The sequence below is a fragment of the Pseudophryne corroboree genome, chromosome 10 (genome assembly GCF_028390025.1).
Source record: "Pseudophryne corroboree isolate aPseCor3 chromosome 10, aPseCor3.hap2, whole genome shotgun sequence".
Classification (NCBI taxonomy): Eukaryota; Metazoa; Chordata; class Amphibia; order Anura; family Myobatrachidae; genus Pseudophryne; species Pseudophryne corroboree.
The window spans coordinates 385347543-385373535 of record NC_086453.1 but is presented as its reverse complement, the minus strand read 5'-3'; the positions used below and the strand labels follow the sequence as shown (position 1 = coordinate 385373535).

Genomic DNA, 25993 nt, shown 5'->3' with positions numbered 1-25993 from the left:
CTCACTATTTGATACGCTGTTCTCTTACCACAGGCTGAGAGCCAGTGATATCATGGAGCCCAATCTGACCTATGTGTACCCTCACACACGTATCCAGTCTTTGGTCAGCATCCTGCGCACCACCGCGCATCACGCCTTCCCGGTGGTGACGGAGAACCGCGGAAATGAAAAGGAATTCATGAAGGGCAACCAGCTGATTAGCAACAACATCAAGTTCAAAGTCAGTGTCTGGGGGGCGGCGAATGTTTCCTCTAAAGGTTATAAGATACGTTATATGTTTTGTCATTATTATGTAACAATCTCTGCTCATTGGCTCACAGTAAAGGGAACCTCTGCATGTTACATAGTGCGAGCAGGGAAGGGCCTGTCTCCCCCCTGGGCTGTCAGTCTGTGGGTGACGTGGGGTTCTCCTCTTCTGTAGAAGTCCAGTATCCTGACCCGGGCAGGCGAGCAGGGAAGGCCAGTCTCCCCCCGGGGCTGTCAGTCTGTGGGTGACACGTTATTACAGAGTGTGGGGTCTCCTCTTCTGTAGAAGTCCAGTATCCTGACCCGGGCAGGCGAGCAGGGAAGGCCAGTCTCCCCCCGGGACTGTCAGTCTGTGGGTGACATGTTATTACAGAGTGTGGGGTTCTCCTCTTCTGTAGAAGTCCAGTATCCTGACCCGGGCAGGCGAGCACTGAAGGGCCAGTCTCCCCCCGGGGCTGTCAGTCTGTGGGTGACACGTTATTACAGAGTGTGGGGTCTCCTCTTCTGTAGAAGTCCAGTATCCTGACCCGGGCAGGCGAGCAGGGAAGGCCAGTCTCCCCCCGGGGCTGTCAGTCTGTGGGTGACACGTTATTACAGAGTGTGGGGTTCTCCTCTTCTGTAGAAGTCCAGTATCCTGACCCGAGCAGGGAAGGCCAGTCTCCCCCCGGGGTTGTCAGTCTGTGAGTGACACGTTATTACAGAGTGTGGGGTTCTCCTCTTCTGTAGAAGTCCAGTATCCTGACCCGAGCAGGGAAGGCCAGTCTCCCCCCAGGGTTGTCAGTCTGTGAGTGACACGTTATTACAGAGTGTGGGGTTCTCCTCTTCTGTAGAAGTCCAGTATCCTGACCCGAGCAGGGAAGGCCAGTCTCCCCCCGGGGCTGTCAGTCTGTGGGTGACACGTTATTACAGAGTGTGGGGTCTCCTCTTCTGTAGTAGTCCAGTATCCTGACCCGGGCAGGCGAGCAGGGAAGGGCCAGTCTCCCCCCGGGGTTGTCAGTCTGTGGGTGACACGTTATTACAGAGTGTGGGGTCTCCTCTTCTGTGGAAGTCCAGTATCCTGACCCGGGCAGGCGAGCAGGGAAGGGCCAGTCTCCCCCCGGGGCTGTCAGTCTGTGGGTGACGTGGGGTTCTCCTCTTCTGTAGAAGTCCAGTATCCTGACCCGAGCAGGGAAGGCCAGTCTCCCCCCCGGGGCTGTCAGTCTGTGGGTGACACGTTATTACAGAGTGTGGGGTTCTCCTCTTCTGTAGAAGTCCAGTATCCTGACCCGAGCAGGGAAGGCCAGTCTCCCCCCGGGGCTGTCAGTCTGTGGGTGACACGTTATTACAGAGTGTGGGGTTCTCCTCTTCTGTAGAAGTCCAGTATCCTGACCCGGGCAGGCGAGCAGGGAAGGCCAGTCTCCCCCCGGGGTTGTCAGTCTGTGGGTGACACGTTATTACAGAGTGTGGGGTTCTCCTCTTCTGTGGAAGTCCAGTATCCTGACCCGGGCAGGCGAGCAGGGAAGGGCCAGTCTCCCCCCGGGGCTGTCAGTATGTGGGTGACGTGGGGTTCTCTTCTTCTGTAGAAGTCCAGTATCCTGACCCGAGCAGGGAAGGCCAGTCTCCCCCCCGGGGCTGTCAGTCTGTGGGTGACACGTTATTACAGAGTGTGGGGTTCTCCTCTTCTGTAGAAGTCCAGTATCCTGACCCGAGCAGGGAAGGCCAGTCTCCCCCCGGGGCTGTCAGTCTGTGGGTGACACGTTATTACAGAGTGTGGGGTTCTCCTCTTCTGTAGAAGTCCAGTATCCTGACCCGGGCAGGCGAGCAGGGAAGAGCCAGTCTCCCCCCGGGACTGTCAGTCTGTGGGTGACATGTTATTACAGAGTGTGGGGTTCTCCTCTTCTGTAGAAGTCCAGTATCCTGACCCGGGCAGGCGAGCAGGGAAGGGCCAGTCTCCCCTCGGGGCTGTCAGTCTGTGGGTGACACGTTATTACAGAGTGTGGGGTTCTCCTCTTCTGTAGTAGTCCAGTATCCTGACCCGGGCAGGCGAGCAGGGAAGGCCAGTCTCCCCCCAGGGCTGTCAGTCTGTGGGTGACACGTTATTACAGAGTGTGGGGTTCTCCTCTTCTGTAGAAGTCCAGTATCCTGACCCGGGCAGGCGAGCAGGGAAGGCCAGTCTCCCCCCGGGGCTGTCAGTCTGTGGGTGACACGTTATTACAGAGTGTGGGGTTCTCCTCTTCTGTAGAAGTCCAGTATCCTGACCCGGGCAGGCGAGCAGGGAAGGCCAGTCTCCCCCCGGGACTGTCAGTCTGTGGGTGACATGTTATTACAGAGTGTGGGGTTCTCCTCTTCTGTAGAAGTCCAGTATCCTGACCCGGGCAGGCGAGCAGGGAAGGGCCAGTCTCCCCTCGGGGCTGTCAGTCTGTGGGTGACACGTTATTACAGAGTGTGGGGTTCTCCTCTTCTGTAGTAGTCCAGTATCCTGACCCGGGCAGGCGAGCAGGGAAGGCCAGTCTCCCCCCAGGGCTGTCAGTCTGTGGGTGACACGTTATTACAGAGTGTGGGGTTCTCCTCTTCTGTAGAAGTCCAGTATCCTGACCCGGGCAGGCGAGCAGGGAAGGCCAGTCTCCCCCCGGGGCTGTCAGTCTGTGGGTGACACGTTATTACAGAGTGTGGGGTTCTCCTCTTCTGTAGAAGTCCAGTATCCTGACCCGGGCAGGCGAGCAGGGAAGGCCAGTCTCCCCCCGGGGCTGTCAGTCTGTGGGTGACACGTTATTACAGAGTGTGGGGTTCTCCTCTTCTGTAGAAGTCCAGTATCCTGACCCGGGCAGGCGAGCAGGGAAGGGCCAGTCTCCCCCCGGGGCTGTCAGTCTGTGGGTGACACGTTATTACAGAGTGTGGGGTTCTCCTCTTCTGTAGAAGTCCAGTATCCTGACCCGGGCAGGCGAGCAGGGAAGGGCCAGTCTCCCCCCGGGGCTGTCAGTCTGTGGGTGACACGTTATTACAGAGTGTGGGGTCTCCTCTTCTGTAGAAGTCCAGTATCCTGACCCGGGCAGGCGAGCAGGGAAGGGCCAGTCTCCCCCCGGGGCTGTCAGTCTGTGGGTGACACGTTATTACAGAGTGTGGGGTCTCCTCTTCTGTAGAAGTCCAGTATCCTGACCCGGGCAGGCGAGCAGAGGAAGCGCAGTCAGTCTATGAAGTCCTATCCGTCCAGCGAGCTGCGTAATATGTGCGACGAGCACCTGGCCACAGAGGAACCGGCGGAGAAGGAGGACATGCTGCAGCAGATGTTAGAGCGCAGGTAAAGCCGCCTTCTCTACAACCCACAAACCCTCATACATCATCTGTTTCCCGGCTAACGTCTCCCGGTCACATTGCTTACAGGTACACCCCATATCCCAATCTATACCCTGACCAGTCCCCTAGTGAAGAGTGGACCATGGAGGAACGATTCAGACCTCTGACCTTCCACGGCCTCATCCTCCGCTCGCAGCTGGTCACGTTACTAGTACGGGGAGTGTGTTACTCTGAGAACCAGTCTGTAAGTTGTGTAATACTTCTGTACGGAGCAATAATACTTCCCTGTGTGTGTCCTTCTCTGTCGCCCTCTGTACTCCATAAATCTCTGTAATAGATCATTATCCCAGAGTTTGTGCTTTCAGATTAATAAGGCTCGTTTATTATGTGCAACCTATAATTGACAAGATTTGATCAATTTATGTTTATCATTTATATTTTAAGTTGTTTTTTGCCTCTTAGAGCGCCAGCCAGCCGCGCCTCACCCACACTGAGATGGCGGAGGATTATCCACGTTATCCAGACATTCATGATGTTAACTTGACCCTCCTCAATCCCAGAATGATTGTGGTAAGGAGTCTCACAGCTCAGTGTACAGAGTAGCTGCAGGATGTGGGGAAGTCTGATGATGGGGTGTAGAGTCTCACAGCCTAGTGTACAGAGTAGCTGCAGGATGTGGGGAAGTCTGATGGCGGGGTGTAGAGTCTCACAGCTCAGTGTACAGAGTAGCTGCAGGATGTGGGGAAGTCTGATGATGGGGTGTAGAGTCTCACAGCCTAGTGTACAGAGTAGCTGCAGGGTGTGGGGAAGTCTGATGACGGGGTGTAGAGTCTCACAGCCTAGTGTACAGAGTAGCTGCAGGATGTATGGAAGTCTAATGATGGGGTGTAGAGTCTCACAGCTCAGTGTACAGAGTAGCTGCAGGATGTGGGGAAGTCTGATGATAGGATGTAGAGTCTCACAGCCTAGTGTACAGAGTAGCTGCAGGATGTGGGGAAGTCTAATGATGGGGTGTAGAGTCTCACAGCCTAGTGTACAGAGTAGCTGCAGGATGTGGGGAAGTCTGATGATAGGATGTAGAGTCTCACAGCCTAGTGTACAGAGTAGCTGCAGGATGTGGGGAAGTCTAATGATGGGGTGTAGAGTCTCACAGCCTAGTGTACAGAGTAGCTGCAGGATGTGGGGAAGTCTGATGATGGGGTGTGGAGTCTCACAGCCTAGTGTACAGAGTAGCTGCAGGATGTGGGGAAGTCTGATGATGGGGTGTGGAGTCTCACAGCTCAGTGTACAGAGTAGCTGCAGGATGTGGGGAAGTCTGATGATAGGATGTAGAGTCTCACAGCCTAGTGTACAGAGTAGCTGCAGGATGTGGGGAAGTCTAATGATGGGGTGTAGAGTCTCACAGCCTAGTGTACAGAGTAGCTGCAGGATGTGGGGAAGTCTAATGATGGGGTGTAGAGTCTCACAGCCTAGTGTACAGAGTAGCTGCAGGATGTGGGGAAGTCTGATGATGGGGTGTAGAGTCTCACTGCCTAGTGTACAGAGTAGCTGCAGGATGTGAGGAAGTCTGATGATGAGGTGTAGAGTCTCACAGCCTAGTGTACAGAGTAGCTGCAGGATGTGGGGAAGTCTGATGATGAGGTGTAGAGTCTCACAGCCTAGTGTACAGAGTAGCTGCAGGATGTGGGGAAGTCTAATGATGGGGTGTAGAGTCTCACAGCCTAGTGTACAGAGTAGCTGTAGGATGTGGGGATGTCTGATGATGGGGTGTAGAGTCTCACAGCCTAGTGTACAGAGTAGCTGCAGGATGTGGGGAAGTCTAATGATGGGGTGTAGAGTCTCACAGCCTAGTGTACAGAGTAGCTGTAGGATGTGGGGATGTCTGATGATGGGGTGTAGAGTCTCACAGCCTAGTGTACAGAGTAGCTGCAGGATGTGGGGAAGTCTAATGATGGGGTGTAGAGTCTCACAGCCTAGTGTACAGAGTAGCTGCAGGATGTGAGGAAGTCTGATGATGAGGTGTAGAGTCTCACAGCTCAGTGTACAGAGTAGCTGCAGGATGTGGGGAAGTCTGATGACGGGGTGTAGAGTCTCACAGCTCAGTGTACAGAGTAGCTGCAGGATGTGGGGAAGTCTGATGATGGGGTGTAGAGTCTCACAGCCTAGTGTATAGAGTAGCTGCAGGATGTGGGGAAGTCTGATGATGGGGTGTGGAGTCTCACAGCTCAGTGTACAGAGTAGCTGCAGGATGTGGGGAAGTCTGATGATGGGGTGTAGAGTCTCACAGCTCAGTGTACAGAGTAGCTGCAGGATGTGGGGAAGTCTGATGACGGGGTGTAGAGTCTCACAGCTCAGTGTACAGAGTAGCTGCAGGATGCGGGGAAGTCTGATGATGGTGTGTAGAGTCTCACAGCTCAGTGTACAGAGTAGCTGCAGGATGTGGGGAAGTCTGATGATGGGGTGTAGAGTCTCACAGCTCAGTGTACAGAGTAGCTGCAGGATGCGGGGAAGTCTGATGATGGTGTGTAGAGTCTCACAGCTCAGTGTACAGAGTAGCTGCAGGATGTGGGGAAGTCTGATAACGGGGTGTAGAGTCTCACAGCTCAGTGTACAGAGTAGCTGCAGGATGTGGGGAAGTCTGATGATGGGGTGTAGAGTCTCACAGCCTAGTGTAAAGAGTAGCTGCAGGATGTGGGGAAGTCTAATGATGGGGTGTAGAGTCTCACAGCCTAGTGTAAAGAGTAGCTGCAGGATGTGGGGAAGTCTAATGATGGGGTGTAGAGTCTCACAGCCTAGTGTACAGAGTAGCTGCAGGATGTGGGGAAGTCTGATGATGGGGTGTAGAGTCTCACAGCCTAGTGTACAGAGTAGCTGCAGGATGTGGGGAAGTCTGATAATGTGGTGTAGAGTCTCAAAGCTTAGTGTACAGAGTAGCTGCAGGATGTGGGGAAGTCTGACGATGGGGTGTACAGTCTCACAGCCTAGTGTACAGAGTATCTGCAGGATGTGGGGAAGTCTGATAACAGGGTGTAGAGTCTCACAGCTCAGTGTACAGAGTAGCTGTAGGATGTGGGGAAGTCTGATGATGGGGTGTAGAGTCTCACAGCCTAGTGTACAGAGTAGCTGCAGGATGTGGGGAAGTCTGATGATGGGGTGTAGAGTCTCACAGCCTAGTGTAAAGAGTAGCTGCAGGATGTGGGGAAGTCTAATGATGGGGTGTAGAGTCTCACAGCCTAGTGTACAGAGTAGCTGCAGGATGTGGGGAAGTCTGATGATGGGGTGTAGAGTCTCACAGCCTAGTGTACAGAGTAGCTGCAGGATGTGGGGAAGTCTAATGATGGGGTGTAGAGTCTCACAGCCTAGTGTACAGAGTAGCTGCAGGATGTGGGGAAGTCTGATGATGAGGTGTAGAGTCTCACAGCCTAGTGTACAGAGTAGCTGCAGGATGTGGGGAAGTCTGATAATGTGGTGTAGAGTCTCAAAGCTTAGTGTACAGAGTAGCTGCAGGATGTGGGGAAGTCTGATGATGAGGTGTAGAGTCTCACAGCCTAGTGTACAGAGTAGCTGCAGGATGTGGGGAAGTCTGATGATGGGGTGTGGAGTCTCACAGCTCAGTGTACAGAGTAGCTGCAGGATGTGGGGAAGTCTGATAACGGGGTGTAGAGTCTCACAGCTCAGTGTACAGAGTAGCTGTAGGATGTGGGGATGTCTGATGATGGGGTGTAGAGTCTCACAGCCTAGTGTACAGAGTAGCTGCAGGATGTGGGGAAGTCTAATGATGGGGTGTAGAGTCTCACAGCCTAGTGTACAGAGTAGCTGCAGGATGTGGGGAAGTCTGATGATGAGGTGTAGAGTCTCACAGCCTAGTGTACAGAGTAGCTGCAGGATGTGGGGAAGTCAGATGATGGGGTGTGGAGTCTCACAGCTCAGTGTACAGAGTAGCTGCAGGATGTGGGGAAGTCTGATAACGGGGTGTAGAGTCTCACAGCCTAGTGTACAGAGTAGCTGCAGGATGTGGGAAAGTCTGATAACGGGGTGTAGAGTCTCACAGCCTAGTGTACAGAGTAGCTGCAGGATGTGGGGAAGTCTGATGATGGGGTGTAGAGTCTCACAGCTCAGTGTACAGAGTAGCTATAGGATGTGGGGAAGTCTGATGATGAGGTGTAGAGTCTCACAGCCTAGTGTACAGAGTAGCTGCAGGATGTGGGGAAGTCTGATAACGGGGTGTAGAGTCTCACAGCCTAGTGTACAGAGTAGCTGCAGGATGTGGGAAAGTCTGATAACGGGGTGTAGAGTCTCACAGCCTAGTGTACAGAGTAGCTGCAGGATGTGGGGAAGTCTGATGATGGGGTGTAGAGTCTCACAGCCTAGTGTACAGAGTAGCTGCAGGATGTGGGGAAGTCTGATGATTGGGTGGAGAGTCTCACAGACTAGTGTACAGAGTAGCTGCAGGATGTGGGGAAGTCTGATGATGGGGTGTACAGTCTCACAGCCTAGTGTACAGAGTATCTGCAGGATGTGGGGAAGTCTGATAACAGGGTGTAGAGTCTCACAGCTCAGTGTACAGAGTAGCTGCAGGATGTGGGGAAGTCTGATGATAGGATGTAGAGTCTCACAGCCTAGTGTACAGAGTAGCTGCAGGATGTGGGGAAGTCTGATGACGGGGTGTAGAGTCTCACAGCTCAGTGTACAGAGTAGCTGCATGATGTGGGGAAGTCTGATGACGGGGTGTAGAGTCTCACAGCTCAGTGTACAGAGTAGCTGCAGGATGCGGGGAAGTCTGATGATGGTGTGTAGAGTCTCACAGCCTAGTGTACAGAGTAGCTGCAGGATGTGGGGAAGCCTGATGATGGGGTGTAGAGTCTCACAGCTCAGTGTACAGAGTAGCTTCAGGATGTGGGGAAGTCTGATGATGGTGTGTAGAGTCTCACAGCCTAGTGTACAGAGTAGCTGCAGGATGTGGGGAAGTCTGATGATGGGGTGTAGAGTCTCACAGCCTAGTGTACAGAGTAGCTGCAGGATGTGGGGAAGTCTGATGATGGGGTGTAGAGGCTCACAGCCTAGTGTACAGAGTAGCTGCAGGATGTGGGGAAGTCTGATGATGAGGTGTACAGTCTCACAGCCTAGTGTACAGAGTATCTGCAGGATGTGGGGAAGTCTGATAACAGGGTGTAGAGTCTCACAGCTCAGTGTACAGAGTAGCTGTAGGATGTGGGGAAGTCTGATGATGGGATGTAGAGTCTCACAGCCTAGTGTACAGAGTAGCTGCAGGATGTGGGGAAGTCTAATGATGGGGTGTAGAGTCTCACAGCTCAGTGTACAGAGTAGCTGCAGGATGTGGGGATGTCTGATGATGGGGTGTAGAGTCTCACAGCCTAGTGTACAGAGTAGCTGCAGGATGTGGGGAAGTCTGATGATAGGATGTAGAGTCTCACAGCCTAGTGTACAGAGTAGCTGCAGGATGTGGGGAAGTCTGATGATAGGATGTAGAGTCTCACAGCCTAGTGTACAGAGTAGCTGCAGGATGTGGGGAAGTCTAATGATGGGGTGTAGAGTCTCACAGCTCAGTGTACAGAGTAGCTGCAGGATGCGGGGAAGTCTGATGATGGTGTGTAGAGTCTCACAGCCTAGTGTACAGAGTAGCTGCAGGATGTGGGGATATCTGATGATGGGGTGTAGAGTCTCACAGCCTAGTGTACAGAGTAGCTGCAGGATGTGGGGAAGACTGATGATGGGGTGTAGAGTCTCACAGCTCAGTGTACAGAGTAGCTGCAGGATGTGGGGAAGTCTGATGATGAGGTGTAGAGTCTCACAGCTCAGTGTACAGAGTAGCTGCAGGATGTGGGGAAGTCTGAGAACGGGGTGTAGAGTCTCACAGCTCAGTGTACAGAGTAGCTGCAGGATGTGGGGAAGTCTGATGATAGGATGTAGAGTCTCACAGCCTAGTGTACAGAGTAGCTGCAGGATGTGGGGAAGTCTGATGATGAGGTGTAGAGTCTCACAGCTCAGTGTACAGAGTAGCTGCAGGATGTGGGGAAGTCTGATGATGGGGTGTAGAGTCTCACAGACTAGTGTACAGAGTAGCTGCAGGATGTGGGGAAGTCTGATGATGGGGTGTAGAGTCTCACAGCTCAGTGTACAGAGTAGCTGCAGGATGTGGGGAAGTCTGATGATGGGGTGTAGAGTCTCACAGCTCAGTGTACAGAGTAGCTGTAGGATGTGGGGATGTCTGATGATGGGATGTAGAGTCTCACAGACTAGTGTACAGAGTAGCTGCAGGATGTGGGGAAGTCTGATGATGGGGTGTAGAGTCTCACAGCTCAGTGTACAGAGTAGCTGCAGGATGTGGGGAGGTCTGATGATGGGGTGTAGAGTCTCACAGCTCAGTGTACAGAGTAGCTGCAGGATGTGGGGATGTCTGATGATGGGGTGTAGAGTCTCACAGCTCAGTGTACAGAGTAGCTGCAGGATGCGGGGAAGTCTGATGATGGTGTGTAGAGTCTCACAGCCTAGTGTACAGAGTAGCTGCAGGATGTGGGGAAGTCTGTTGATGGGGTGTAGAGTCTCACAGCCTAGTGTACAGAGTAGCTGCAGGATGTGGGGAAGTCTGATGATTGGGTGGAGAGTCTCACAGCCTAGTGTACAGAGTAGCTGCAGGATGTGGGGAAGTCTAATGATGGGGTGTAGAGTCTCACAGCCTAGTGTACAGAGTATCTGCAGGATGTGGGGAAGTCTGATGATGGGGTGTAGAGTCTCACAGCTCAGTGTACAGAGTATCTGCAGGATGTGGGGAAGTCTGATGATGGGGTGTAGAGTCTCACAGCCTAGTGTACAGAGTAGCTGCAGGATGTGGGGAAGTCTGATGATGGGGTGTAGAGTCTCACAGCTCAGTGTACAGAGTATCTGCAGGATGTGGGGAAGTCTGATGATGGGGTGTAGAGTCTCACAGCCTAGTGTACAGAGTAGCTGCAGGATGTGGGGAAGTCTGATGATGAGGTGTACAGTCTCACAGCCTAGTGTACAGAGTATCTGCAGGATGTGGGGAAGTCTGATGATGGGGTGTACAGTCTCACAGCCTAGTGTACAGAGTATCTGCAGGATGTGGGGAAGTCTGATAACAGGGTGTAGAGTCTCACAGCTCAGTGTACAGAGTAGCTGTAGGATGTGGGGATGTCTGATGATGGGATGTAGAGTCTCACAGCCTAGTGTACAGAGTAGCTGCAGGATGTGGGGAAGTCTGATGATGAGGTGTAGAGTCTCACAGCCTAGTGTACAGAGTAGCTGTAGGATGTGGGGATGTCTGATGATGGGATGTAGAGTCTCACAGCCTAGTGTACAGAGTAGCTGCAGGATGTGGGGAAGTCTAATGATAGGATGTAGAGTCTCACAGCCTAGTGTACAGAGTAGCTGCAGGATGTGGGGAAGTCTAATGATGGGGTGTAGAGTCTCACAGCTCAGTGTACAGAGTAGCTGCAGGATGCGGGGAAGTCTGATGATGGTGTGTAGAGTCTCACAGCCTAGTGTACAGAGTAGCTGCAGGATGTGGGGAAGTCTGATGATAGGATGTAGAGTCTCACAGCCTAGTGTACAGAGTAGCTGCAGGATGTGGGGAAGTCTAATGATGGGGTGTAGAGTCTCACAGCCTAGTGTACAGAGTAGCTGCAGGATGTGGGGAAGTCTAATGATGGGGTGTAGAGTCTCACAGCTCAGTGTACAGAGTAGCTGCAGGATGTTGGGAAGTCTGATGATAGGATGTAGAGTCTCACAGCCTAGTGTACAGAGTAGCTGCAGGATGTGGGGAAGCCTGATGATGGGGTGTAGAGTCTCACAGCCTAGTGTACAGAGTAGCTGCAGGATGTGGGGATATCTGATGATGGGGTGTAGAGTCTCACAGCCTAGTGTACAGAGTAGCTGCAGGATGTGGGGAAGTCTGACAACGGGGTGTAGAGTCTCACAGCTCAGTGTACAGAGTAGCTGCAGGATGTGGGGAAGACTGATGATGGGGTGTAGAGTCTCACAGCTCAGTGTACAGAGTAGCTGCAGGATGTGGGGAAGTCTGATAACGGGGTGTAGAGTCTCACAGCCTAGTGTACAGAGTAGCTGCAGGATGTGGGGAAGTCTGATGATAGGATGTAGAGTCTCACAGCCTAGTGTACAGAGTAGCTGCAGGATGTGGGGAAGTCTGATGATAGGATGTAGAGTCTCACAGCCTAGTGTACAGAGTAGCTGCAGGATGTGGGGATGTCTGATGATGGGGTGTAGAGTCTCACAGCCTAGTGTACAGAGTAGCTGCAGGATGTGGGGAAGTCTGATGATGGGGTGTAGAGTCTCACAGCCTAGTGTACAGAGTAGCTGCAGGATGTGGGGAAGTCTAATGATGGGGTGTAGAGTCTCACAGCTCAGTGTACAGAGTAGCTGCAGGATGCGGGGAAGTCTGATGATGGTGTGTAGAGTCTCACAGACTAGTGTACAGAGTAGCTGCAGGATGTGTGGAAGACTGATGATGGGGTGTAGAGTCTCACAGCCTAGTGTACAGAGTAGCTGCAGGATGTGGGGAAGCCTGATGATGGGGTGTAGAGTCTCACAGCCTAGTGTACAGAGTAGCTGCAGGATGTGGGGATATCTGATGATGGGGTGTAGAGTCTCACAGCCTAGTGTACAGAGTAGCTGCAGGATGTGGGGAAGTCTGATGATGGGGTGTAGAGTCTCACAGCCTAGTGTACAGAGTAGCTGCAGGATGTGGGGATATCTAATGATGGGGTGTAGAGTCTCACAGCCTAGTGTACAGAGTAGCTGCAGGATGTGGGGAAGTCTGACAACGGGGTGTAGAGTCTCACAGCTCAGTGTACAGAGTAGCTGCAGGATGTGGGGAAGACTGATGATGGGGTGTAGAGTCTCACAGCTCAGTGTACAGAGTAGCTGCAGGATGTGGGGAAGTCTGATAACGGGGTGTAGAGTCTCACAGCCTAGTGTACAGAGTAGCTGCAGGATGTGGGGAAGTCTGATGATAGGATGTAGAGTCTCACAGCTCAGTGTACAGAGTAGCTGCAGGATGTGGGGATGTCTGATGATGGGGTGTAGAGTCTCACAGCCTAGTGTACAGAGTAGCTGCAGGATGTGGGGAAGTCTGATGATGGGGTGTAGAGTCTCACAGCTCAGTGTACAGAGTAGCTGCAGGATGTGGGGAAGTCTGATGATGGGGTGTAGAGTCTCACAGCTCAGTGTACAGAGTAGCTGCAGGATGTGGGGAAGTCTGATGATGGTATGTAGAGTCTCACAGCCTAGTGTACAGAGTAGCTGCAGGATGTGGGGAAGTCTAATGATGGGGTGTAGAGTCTCACAGCTCAGTGTACAGAGTAGCTGCAGGATGCGGGGAAGTCTGATGATGGTGTGTAGAGTCTCACAGACTAGTGTACAGAGTAGCTGCAGGATGTGGGGAAGCCTGATGATGGGGTGTAGAGTCTCACAGCCTAGTGTACAGAGTAGCTGCAGGATGTGGGGATATCTGATGATGGGGTGTAGAGTCTCACAGCCTAGTGTACAGAGTAGCTGCAGGATGTGGGGAAGTCTGATGATGGGGTGTAGAGTCTCACAGCCTAGTGTACAGAGTAGCTGCAGGATGTTGGGAAGACTGATGATGGGGTGTAGAGTCTCACAGCTCAGTGTACAGAGTAGCTGCAGGATGTGGGGAAGTCTGATGATAGGATGTAGAGTCTCACAGCCTAGTGTACAGAGTAGCTGCAGGATGTGGGGAAGTCTGATGATGAGGTGTAGAGTCTCACAGCTCAGTGTACAGAGTAGCTGCAGGATGTGGGGAAGTCTGATGATGGGGTGTAGAGTCTCACAGCCTAGTGTACAGAGTAGCTGCAGGATGTGGGGATATCTGATGATGGGGTGTAGAGTCTCACAGCCTAGTGTACAGAGTAGCTGCAGGATGTGGGGAAGTCTGATGATGGGGTGTAGAGTCTCACAGCCTAGTGTACAGAGTAGCTGCAGGATGTGGGGAAGACTGATGATGGGGTGTAGAGTCTCACAGCTCAGTGTACAGAGTAGCTGCAGGATGTGGGGAAGTCTGAGAACGGGGTGTAGAGTCTCACAGCTCAGTGTACAGAGTAGCTGCAGGATGTGGGGAAGTCTGATGATGGGGTGTAGAGTCTCACAGCCTAGTGTACAGAGTAGCTGCAGGATGTGGGGATATCTGATGATGGGGTGTAGAGTCTCACAGCCTAGTGTACAGAGTAGCTGCAGGATGTGGGGATGTCTGATGATAGGATGTAGAGTCTCACAGCTCAGTGTACAGAGTAGCTGCAGGATGTGGGGAAGTCTGATGATAGGATGTAGAGTCTCACAGCCTAGTGTACAGAGTAGCTGCAGGATGTGGGGAAGTCTGATGATAGGATGTAGAGTCTCACAGCCTAGTGTACAGAGTAGCTGCAGGATGTGGGGAAGTCTGACAACGGGGTGTAGAGTCTCACAGCTCAGTGTACAGAGTAGCTGCAGGATGTGGGGAAGTCTGATGACGGTGTGTAGAGTCTCACAGCCTAGTGTACAGAGTAGCTGCAGGATGTGGGGAAGTCTGATGATGGGGTGTAGAGTCTCACAGCTCAGTGTACAGAGTAGCTGCAGGATGCGGGGAAGTCTGATGATGGTGTGTAGAGTCTCACAGCCTAGTGTACAGAGTAGCTGCAGGATGTGGGGAAGTCTGAGAACGGGGTGTAGTCTCTCACAATTCTGCATCACTACCTCTTTATAATGTCTCCTCTCTCTGTGTTTCCAGGACGTCACTCCTTACATGAACCAATGTCCATTCACTGTGTCGCCTAACACGCATGCCTCGCAGGTGTTTAACCTGTTCAGAACCATGGGGCTTAGACATCTACCTGTGGTGAATGCGGTGGGAGAGGTAAGTACATGTAGGCAGTAATTCCTAGAACGTCCGTGTGGTGAATGTGTCTGATGCACAGCTGTATCCGATATCCACAGGTTACCCAGTGTGCAGCTAGGGAGTGCAGACTGTACGTTCCAATGGTGCATGGACTGGTGTGAATGATTATATATTCTCTGCGTACCGCTATGTACATAAACGATAATGTTCCCGTCAGACCTGCTTGTGATGGAGTGGGCTGAATTTGCAGACTTGCTGTATTAGATTGTGGCCAGAAGGTGGAGACAAACTCCTGTGTCAGCCAGTGCCGTAGTGCTCAGTCTGGGCCTTAGCTGCAGTTAGGGATGATTACAGCTGGAAGGCGCAGGCTTGTACATGGGACATTGTGCTGCTGGGGAGACGGGTGCAGAGGTGGGAGGGGAAGCTGCCGGTATGTTTGAGTTACAGGGCAATGTGTTCCCTGCGTGCAGGATTTTTCCATTTACTCCCCTTGCAGCCGAACATGATTTCTCCAGGTCCAGACGTCGCCCCTACAGCCGGTTCCTCTGCCCCAGTCTGTGTTCCACTGAGGTGCTCTGTACTAATAGATTGTTTTTGTTTCTATAACAGATTGTTGGTATTATAACCCGGCATAATTTAACCCACGAATCCCTAAAAGAGCGGCTGCGGCAGCACTATATGACCTCCTGATCCCGCCGTCCTCCCTAAGGACTCATCGGTGAACTGTGACCTCGCATTTGCCCTATTCTGGGTGGTTGAGCTTTCCAAAGACTTCACGCTTGAGTTCTGCCATGTTGAAGACGGGTTCTCCAGTGCCGGACCGGTCATGCCCTCCTCCTTCCCTGCATCCTCGTACACGCTAAGGTCATGTGTCCGCTATTGTGTGTTCCGGGAGGAAGCTGCTAATAGCATGAGAACTATTCCAGTGTAAAAGGGACCCTTCCGCCTACAGATGTCTCCTCATTCTATGATGCTTTCCACTCTGGAGCCGCTGGCAGATCAGGTCACCGCGCAGAATGCAAACATCTTATATTCCCTGTGCCGCAAACACAGCGGAGGAAGCCATTACCAATTCTAGTGCTGCCACTGAGGCACAAAATGGAGGTCATTTACAAAGCGCAAACCGTCCACTGCACAGTGCAAATGCAGCTTTGGACCTGCTCCGATTCTCACGTATAGGATTCCACCAAATCACACGTTTTATGGCATAAGACGGCAGCGGGTTTTTTTTTGTTGTTTCTTTTTTTTAGCGTTCCGTGCAAAGTCCAAGCCGCTTATATAGGTGGGAAGAGGGCAGGATTTCAGGAGCCATTCTCGCTGTGCGGAGAGGCGTTCAGTGTTGCCAGTGTTCAGGGCTTGTCCTGAGGCTTTGAGACTCCATGTTGCACTTTGGAGAAGAGCGTTTCCATACTCCCCCTAGAGGCAGTGTAATAAAAGGCTCGCACAGAACAGGCATGTGTAATAGTGACGGCCTTCGTGGCCCCTTATCGTGAGGATTTAGCAGTCCGCACATGGTGTTGAGCTAAGCAGTATTATAATGTAAGGAGAGGTGTTTCTGCAGTGCGGTAGGTGGACCCGATGAGACACTTACCCTCTCCGCTCTCACCTAGGCGGTGTGTTAGGCAAACACCTCTGGCCTTCTGGGCGGTATGCCCCATGCACTTTGTAAATGGCCTCCGCTGCACTATATGTGAGCCCTTTATCTGTGTCCACCCCGTCTCGTTACCACTGGCGTTTCATGCCTGTGTCAGGAGGAGACGCACTCAGCAGAAATTCTAGTAGTGTAAAAAGGATGACGACCACTGAGGGAATAGAGGCTCGTTTTAAGGACTCCGATGTGTTTACATGTATAATGTATAAAATCCCCAGACTGGCCCAGCCACACTAGAACACACTATATGCAGTAATGATGTATATACCAGGCGATGGCTACAGAACTGGAAGAGGATGTGTATGTGATCTAGGGACAGTAATGTCTCTTCATTCCGTCTGCTGACTCCCATTGACCACAACCAGTCTGGTTACTACATTGGTTCCTGATACGTACACAGGATGTCCCTGACCCTGTAGCTATCCCTATCCCTGGCCCCAGACAGGTCCTCTGTGCTGCTGTGATAGCCTCGCACCTTACCTCCACTATCTTGCTGCATGGGAATATCATTCCAGCTGCATTTTCTGATGTATAAGATAGATCCGTTCCATTTTGTCCATTATGTAATAAGTCTTATTATTAGGTGTTCTAATACTTTTGTCTTCTTACCAATGAATGTTAGGTGTGGAAGGTTACACAGTGGAAGGTAGTGCCAGGTCACCTATAGAGAAGGGGGTGTATGGAATGTGCTACCTAAGGTAAGATATTAGCAGTTGCAGAGGAGTTCAGTGTTTAAAGGCATTAATCGTTTCTAAGTAACTTCACGTATCCCTGTGGTATGCACAGTGTTAAAGGCATGCTGAAACTTGTAGTACCACAACAGCCAGAGATGCTGCGGCGGATGTTGCAGAACACATTGTATCAGGGTTATGTTCTAGTCTTATTACAGAGTGTCTGCAGAGCTACTCCCGCCGCCCACACTGCCCCAAAGAAAATTGCTGAAATGATGGATACGGCAACAAAATATGAAGCCTCGAGCTATTCAGGGCTTATTTATTTTTCCAATGCCAAAGGTTTTTTGCAGAAATGTCCCAGAAATCAGTCATCCTGAGTAGCTGTCATGCCGCGCAGTGTACCGGCATCCGTCACCTGCGATGCCATTTACAAAATGTGTTTTTTCTGTTCCTAAAGTCCTTATTATGCGAAGTGTGTTACGGTATGACAGGGAGACATATGAGCTGTACAGGGCCGCCGTCGGGAGCTGCTGGAATAATATTTGCAACAAAACCTATAACCCGCGTCCGCTACCAGGTGTGACCCTGTGACCCTGCAGCTACCAATGGGACGGATTGTTACAGTGAATGCAAGTCCCTTTATGTTACTGCTGTGCAGTACGGTCCGTGGGGGTCACATTCCAGGAACTGGAAATCATTGATAACTGGATCTTTGTTTTCTGTGTTATTTAGTTGGCTCTCTTCATGAATTCCACCTTCCTTATGTTTAAAATTAACGGTCAAAATTCCAAAAACTAACGTGAAGGAAGTAGTAATTTATTTGTGAGGTTTTTCTTTTCTGTATGTTTATATCCATTATAAAAAGTTTATGTTATATAGGGTCAGTGTTCCATGCGTTCAGCATCCGAAGCCTATTCTGATCTGCATCACGCTAAACTTCAGGGAATCTGGAATCTGTCTCTGTGTCTGACTGCTACACAGCAGGCGATGGGGGTGTTACACATGCCTCTGCTTCATGTTGGGTCAGGTTTTGGGGGTTTTATTAGATGGTGACTTACATTATGCTGACATTTTGTGGCGTCTGCCAGTCTGTGAGCCCCAAATGTGTGTTCCCCAGTGTTGGACCATCTTGTACGTATCTTGTATCATATATGTGTGTTCCAGGGTCTAGTTTCTGTTGGACCATCCTGTCTATGTATGTTCCAGCGCTTTGTTTCTGTTGGACCATCATGTATGTGTATTGTATCATCTATGTGTGCTCCAGGGTCAAGTTTCTGTTGGACCATCCTGTATGTGTATTGTATCATCTATGTGTGCTCCAGGGTCTAGTTTCTGTTGGACCATCCTGTATGTGTCTTGTATCATCTATGTGTGCTCCAGGGTCTAGTTTCTGTTAGACCATCCTGTGTGTGTCTTGTATCATCTATGTGTGCTCCAGGGTCTAGTTTCTGTTGGACCATCCTGTATGTGTCTTGTATCATCTATGTGTGCTCCAGGGTCTAGTTTCTGTTAGACCATCCTGTGTGTGTCTTGTATCATCTATGTGTGCTCCAGGGTCTAGTTTCTGTTAGACCATCCTGTATGTGTCTTGTATCATCTATGTGTGCTCCAGGGTCTAGTTTCTGTTGGACCATCCTGTATGTGTCTTGTATCATCTATGTGTGCTCCAGGGTCTAGTTTCTGTTAGACCATCCTGTGTGTGTCTTGTATCATCTATGTGTGCTCCAGGGTCTAGTTTCTTTTGGACCATCCTGTATGTGTCTTGTATCATCTATGTGTGCTCCGGGGTCTGGTTTCTTTTGGACCATCCTGTATGTGTCTTGTATCATCTATGTGTGCTCCAGGGTCAAGTTTCTGTTAGACCATCCTGTGTGTGTCTTGTATCATCTATGTGTGCTCCAGGGTCTAGTTTCTGTTGGACCATCCTGTATGTGTCTTGTATCATCTGTGTGTGCTCCAGGGTCTAGTTTCTGTTGGACCATCATGTATGTGTCTTGTATCATCTATGTGTGCTCCAGGGTCTAGTTTCTGTTGGACCATCATGTATGTGTCTTGTATCATCTATGTGTGCTCCATGATCTAGTTTCTGTTGGACGATCATGTATGTGTCTTGTATCATCTATGTGTGTTCCAGGGTCTAGTTTCTGTTGGACCATCCTGTCTATGTATGTTCCAGTGCTTGGTTCCTGTTGGACCATCCTGTACGTATCTTGTATTGTCTACTTAATGTGTTTTTTTCTCTTTCTACTATAAGCCCTGTCCACAGATTCGTGGAAGGGCAGGTTATCTCCAGTGGGAACAATGCCAGTGGCTAGCCAGATGCAATAGGTGTGTGGTTGGAAGACATCTGAAGGAGACGTGCTGTAGCAAACCTTTGAAAGAGGAGAAATGGAAGTGTCTCAGCAGATCAGCTTCTCGCCCTCCTTTATCTAGTACATAGTATAAAATCATAGCTAGTCTCCGGAAGCCATGGGCACGTACTCCAGTTGAACTCTTTAGAAGGTTCGGTACATCTCCCTATTGCCCCGGTCTGAGGACCCTTGGCACCTGAATAGATCTCTGACACCCTTTGTAAGGCTGTAATGTAAAGCAGCAATCCCATGATAATAATATGAGGTGTCTTATTTTACCTGTGACAGTCTATAAAATGTATTTTCTCTGACGTCCTAGTGGATGCTGGGAACTCCGTAAGGACCATGGGGAATAGCGGCTCCGCAGGAGACTGGGCACATCTAAAGAAAGCTTTAGGACTATCTGGTGTGCACTGGCTCCTCCCCCTATGACCCTCCTCCAAGCCTCAGTTAGATTTTTGTGCCCGACCGAGCAGGGTGCAATCTAGGGGGCTCTCCTGAGCTTCTTAGATAAAAGTTAGTTTTAGGTTTTTTATTTTCAGTGAGACCTGCTGGCAACAGGCTCACTGCATCGAGGGACTAAGGGGAGAAGAAGCGAACCTGCCTGCTTGCAGCCAGCTTGGGCTTCTTAGGCTACTGGACACCATTAGCTCCAGAGGGATCGAACACAGGCCCAGCCTCGGAGTCCGGTCCCAGAGCCGCGCCGCCGGCCCCCTTACAGAGCCAGAAGCAAGAAGAGGTCCGGAAAATCGGCGGCAGAAGACATCAGTCTTCATCAAGGTAGCGCACAGCACTGCAGCTGTGCGCCATTGCTCCTCATGCACACCTCACACTGCGGTCACTGATGGGTGCAGGGCGCTGGGGGGGGGCGCCCTGAGCAGCAACATTAACACCTTCGCTGGCAAAAATACATCACATATAACCCCCAGGGCTATATGGATGTACATTAACCCCTGCCAGAATCCATAAAAATGCGGGAGAAAAGTCCGCGAAAAAGGGGCGGAGCTATCTCCTTCAGCACACTGGCGCCATTTTTCCCTCACAGCTCCGTTGGAGGGAAGCTCCCTGGCTCTCCCCTGCAGTTAATACACTACAGAAAGGGTTAAAAAGAGAGGGGGGGGGCACAATTTAGGCGCAGTATACAATATATATGCAGCTATAAGGGAAAACACTTTTCTCTATCGTCCTAGTGGATGCTGGGGTTCCTGAAAGGACCATGGGGAATAGCGGCTCCGCAGGAGACAGGGCACAAAAAGTAAAGCTTTTCCAGATCAGGTGGTGTGCACTGGCTCCTCCCCCTATGACCCTCCTCCAGACTCCAGTTAGATTTTTGTGCCCGGCCGAGAAGGGTGCAATTCTAGGTGGCTCTCATAAAGAGCTGCTTAGAGAAAGTTTAGCTTAGGTTTTTTATTTTACAGTGATTCCTGCTGGCAACAGGATCACTGCAACGAGGGACAGAGGGGAGAAGAAGTGAACTCACCTGCGTGCAGGATGGATTGGCTTCTTGGCTACTGGACATCAGCTCCAGAGGGACGATCACAGGTACAGCCTGGATGGTCACCGGAGCCGCGCCGCCGGCCCCCTTGCAGATGCTGAAGTAAGAAGAGGTCCAGAATCGGCGGCTGAAGACTCCTGCAGTCTTCTAAAGGTAGCGCACAGCACTGCAGCTGTGCGCCATTTTCCTCTCAGCACACTTCACACGCAGTCACTGAGGGTGCAGGGCGCTGGGGGGGGGCGCCCTGGGAGGCAAATGTAAACCTATATAAAGGCTAAAAATACCTCACATATAGCCCCCAGAGGCTATATGGAGATATTTAACCCCTGCCTGTATTCACAAAATAGCGGGAGACGAGCCCGCCGAAAAAGGGGCGGGGCCTATCTCCTCAGCACACGGCGCCATTTCCTCTCACAGCTCCGCTGGTCAGGACGGCTCCCAGGTCTCTCCCCTGCACTGCACTACAGAAACAGGGTAAAACAGAGAGGGGGGGCAAATTTAATGGCAATATCTAGATATATATAAAGCAGCTATAAGGGAGCACTTATTATAAGGCTATCCCTGTCATATATAGCGCTTTTTGGTGTGTGCTGGCAGACTCTCCCTCTGTCTCCCCAAAGGGCTAGTGGGTCCTGTCTTCGTTTAGAGCATTCCCTGTGTGTCTGCTGTGTGTCGGTACGTGTGTGTCGACATGTATGAGGACGATATTGGTGTGGAGGCGGAGCAATTGCCAAATATGGGGATGTCACCTCCTAGGGGGTCGACACCAGAATGGATGCCTTTATTTATGGAATTACGGGATAGTGTCAACACGCTAAAGCAGTCGTTTGACGACATGAGGCGGCCGGACAATCAATTAGTGCCTGTCCAGGCGCCTCAAACACCGTCAGGGGCTGTAAAACGCCCTTTGCCTCAGTCGGTCGACACAGACCCAGACACAGGCACTGATTCCAGTGGTGACGAATAAACCGTATTTTCCAGTAGGGCCACACGTTATATGATTTTGGCAATGAAGGAGGCGTTACATTTAGCTGATACTACAGGTACCACTAAACAGGGTATTATGTGGGGTGTGAAAAAACTACCTATAGTTTTTCCTGAATCAGAAGAATTAAATGACGTGTGTAATGAAGCGTGGGTTGCCCCTGATAAAAAGCTGATAATTTCAAAGAAATTATTGGCATTATACCCTTTCCCGCCAGAGGTTAGGGAGCGCTGGGAAACACCTCCTAGGGTGGACAAGGCGCTAACACGCTTATCTAAACAAGTGGCGTTACCCTCTCCTGAGACGGCCGCACTTAAAGATCCATCAGATAGGAGGATGGAAAATATCCAAAAAAGTATATACACACATGCAGGTGTTATACTACGACCAGCTGTAGCGACTGCCTGGATGTGCAGTGCTGGGGTAGTTTGGTCAGAGTCCCTGATTGAAAATATTGATACCCTGGACAGGGACAATATTTTACTGTCGTTAGAACAAATAAAGGATGCATTTCTTTATATGCGTGATGCACAGAGGGATATCTGCACCCTGGCATCACGGGTAAGTGCTATGTCCATTTCGGCCAGAAGAGCTTTATGGACGCGACAGTGGACAGGCGATGCGGATTCAAAACGACATATGGAAGTTTTGCCGTATAAAGGGGAGGAGTTATTTGGAGTCGGTCTATCAGATTTGGTGGCCACGGCTACAGCCGGGAAATCCACCTTTCTACCTCAAGTCACTCCCCAACAGAAAAAGGCACCGACTTTTCAACCGCAGCCCTTTCGTTCCTTTAAAAATAAGAGAGCAAAGGGCTATTCATATCTGCCACGAGGCAGAGGTCGAGGGAAGAGACAGCAACAGGCAGCTCCTTCCCAGGAACAGAAGCCTTCCCCGGCTTCTACAAAAGCCTCAGCATGACGCTGGGGCTTCTCAAGCGGACTCGGGGACGGTGGGTGGTCGTCTCAAAAATTACAGCGCGCAGTGGGCTCACTCGCAGGTAGATCCCTGGATCCTGCAGATAATATCTCAGGGGTACAGGTTGGAATTAGAGACAGATCCACCTCGCCGTTTCCTGAAGTCTGCTTTACCAACGTCCCCTTCCGAAAGGGAGACGGTTTTGGAAGCCATTCACAAGCTGTACTCTCAGCAGGTGATAGTCAAGGTACCTCTTCTACAACAAGGGAAGGGATATTATTCCACTCTATTTGTGGTACCGAAGCCGGATGGCTCGGTAAGGCCTATTCTAAATCTGAAGTCCTTGAACCTGTACATAAAGAAGTTCAAGTTCAAGATGGAGTCACTCAGAGCAGTGATAGCGAACCTGGAAGAAGGGGACTTTATGGTATCCTTGGACATCAAGGATGCGTATCTCCACGTTCCAATTTACCCCTCACACCAGGGGTACCTCAGGTTCGTTGTACAAAACTGTCACTATCAGTTTCAGACGCTGCCGTTTGGTTTGTCCACGGCACCTCGGGTCTTTACAAAGGTAATGGCCGAGATGATGATTCTTCTTCGAAGAAAAGGCGTATTAATTATCCCATACTTGGACGATCTCCTAATAAGGGCAAGGTCCAGAGAACAGCTAGAGATGGGATTAGCAATATCTCAAGAGGTGCTAAAGCAGCACGGATGGATTCTGAATATTCCAAAATCCAAATTAATGCCGACAACTCGTCTGCTGTTCCTAGGGATGATTCTGGACACGGTTCAGAAAAAGGTTTTTCTTCCCGAGGAAAAAGCCAAGGAGTTATCCGACCTGGTCAGGAATCTCCTAAAACCAGGAAAGGTGTCTGTACATCAATGCACGCATCTTCAGATGCACCTGCGGATAACCCTGTCTCCAAGGACAAGGGTATCTCTTCTGTGGTGGTTGCAGAGGGCTCATCTATTGGAGGGCCGCAGATTCGGCATACAGGATTGGATCCTGGTGACCACGGACGCCAGCCTGAGAGGCTGGGGAGCAGTCACACAAGGAAGAAACTTCCAGGGAGTGTGGTCGAGCCTGGAAAAGTCTCTTCACATAAACATTCTGGAACTAAGAGCAATCTACAATGCTCTAAGCCAGGCGGAACCTCTGCTTCAAGGAAGACCAGTGTTGATCCAGTCGGACAACATCACGGCAGTCGCCCATGTAAACAGACAGGGCGGCACAAGAAGCAGGAGTGCAATGGCAGAAGCTGCCAGGATCCTTCGCTGGGCGGAGAATCACGTGATAGCACTGTCAGCAGTGTTCATCCCGGGAGTGGACAACTGGGAAGCAGACTTCCTCAGCAGACACGATCTTCACCCGGGAGAGTGGGGACTTCATCCAGAAGTTTTCCACATGCTAATAAACCGTTGGGAAAGACCAATGGTGGACATGATGGTGTCTCGCCTCAACAAAAAACTGGACAGGTATTGCGCCAGGTCAAGAGATCCGCAGGCAATAGCTGTGGACGCGCTGGTAACACCTTGGGTGTACCAGTCGGTGTATGTGTTTCCTCCTCTGCCTCTCATACCAAAGGTATTGAGAATCATACGGCAAAACGGAGTAAGAACGATACTAGTGGCTCCGGATTGGCCAAGAAGGTCTTGGTACCCGGAACTTCAAGAGATGGTCACGGACGATCCGTGGCCTCTACCTCTAAGACAGGACCTGCTTCAGCAGGGACCGTGTCTATTCCAAGACTTACCGCGGCTGCGTTTGACGGCATGGCGGTTGAACGCCAGATCCTAAAAGGAAAAGGCATTCCAGAAGAAGTCATTCCTACCTTGATTAAGGCAAGAAAGGAAGTCACCGCGAAGCATTATCACCGCATTTGGCGGAAATATGTTGCGTGGTGCGAGGATCGGAGTGCTCCGACGGAGGAATTTCAACTGGGTCGTTTCCTACATTTCCTGCAATCAGGATTGTCTATGGGTCTCAAATTGGGATCTATTAAGGTTCAAATTTCGGCCCTGTCAATATTCTTCCAAAAGAATTGGCCTCAGTTCCTGAGGTCCAGACTTTTGTCAAAGGAGTACTGCATATACAGCCTCCTGTGGTGCCTCCGGTGGCACCGTGGGATCTAAATGTAGTTTTAGATTTCCTCAAATCCCATTGGTTTGAACCACTAAAAAATGTGGATTTGAAATATCTCACATGGAAAGTGACTATGTTACTGGCCCTGGCGTCCGCCAGGAGAGTATCTGAACTGGCGGCTTTATCTTATAAAAGCTCTTATTTAATTTTCCATTCGGATAGGGCAGAGCTGCGGACGCGTCCGCATTTTCTCCCTAAGGTGGTATCAGCGTTTCACCTGAACCAGCCTATTGTAGTGCCTGCGGCTACAAGCGACTTGGAGGACTCCAAGTTGTTGGACGTTGTCAGAGCTTTAAAAATATACATTTCAAGGACGGCTGGAGTCAGAAAATCTGACTCGCTGTTTATACTGTATGCACCCAACAAGTTGGGTGCGCCTGCTTCTAAGCAGTCGATTGCTCGTTGGATTTGTAACACAATTCAACTTGCACGTTCTGTGGCAGGCCTGCCACAGCCTAAATCTGTTAAGGCCCATTCCACAAGGAAGGTGGGCTCATCTTGGGCGGCTGCCCGAGGGGTCTCGGCATTACAACTCTGCCGAGCAGCTACGTGGTCAGGGGAGAACACGTTTGTAAAATTCTACAAATTTGATACCCTGGCAAAGGAGGACCTGGAGTTCTCTCATTCGGTGCTGCAGAGTCATCCGCACTCTCCCGCCCGTTTGGGAGCTTTGGTATAATCCCCATGGTCCTTTCAGGAACCCCAGCATCCACTAGGACGATAGAGAAAATAAGAATTTACTTACCGATAATTCTATTTCTCGGAGTCCGTAGTGGATGCTGGGCGCCCATCCCAAGTGCGGATTATCTGCAATACTTGTACATAGTTATTGTTAACTAATTCGGGTTATTGTTTAGGGAGCCATCTTTCAGAGGCTCTTCTGTTATCATACTGTTAACTGGGTTTAGATCACAAGTTGTACGGTGTGATTGGTGTGGCTGGTATGAGTCTTACCCGGGATTCAAAATCCTCCCTTATTGTGTACGCTCGTCCGGGCACAGTACCTAACTGGAGTCTGGAGGAGGGTCATAGGGGGAGGAGCCAGTGCACACCACCTGATCTGGAAAAGCTTTACTTTTTGTGCCCTGTCTCCTGCGGAGCCGCTATTCCCCATGGTCCTTTCAGGAACCCCAGCATCCACTACGGACTCCGAGAAATAGAATTATCGGTAAGTAAATTCTTATTTTTTATAGGTGCTATCCCTGTGATATATAGCGCCCTGGTGTGTGCTGGCATACTCTCCCTCTGTCTCCCCAAAGGGCTTTGTGGGGTCCTGTCCTCTATCAGAGCATTCCCTGTGTGTGTGCTGTGTGTCGGTACGGCTGTGTCGACAGGTATGTGGAGGATAATGAGGTGGAGGCGGAGC

General features: G+C 50.9%; 1 protein-coding gene across 2 annotated transcripts in view; it reads left to right on the top strand.

Annotated features, from left to right (window-relative positions):
- The window catches only part of CLCN6 (chloride voltage-gated channel 6), a 112400-nt gene extending 92976 nt beyond the window's left edge, over positions 1–19424 (top strand). The window contains exons 18-23 of one of the 2 annotated variants that reach the window (XM_063943872.1): positions 34–220; positions 3366–3523; positions 3607–3763; positions 3982–4089; positions 14297–14422; positions 15014–19424. In XM_063943872.1, the coding sequence (XP_063799942.1) occupies positions 34–220; positions 3366–3523; positions 3607–3763; positions 3982–4089; positions 14297–14422; positions 15014–15094 (817 nt within the window). In that variant the 3' untranslated portion in view covers positions 15095–19424. Of the gene's footprint in view, positions 1–33; positions 221–421; positions 577–3365; positions 3524–3606; positions 3764–3981; positions 4090–14296; positions 14423–15013 lie in introns of those variants that run through there. The other variant, XM_063943873.1, reaches the window with a different exon arrangement.
- The last annotated feature ends 6569 nt before the right edge of the window (positions 19425–25993 follow it).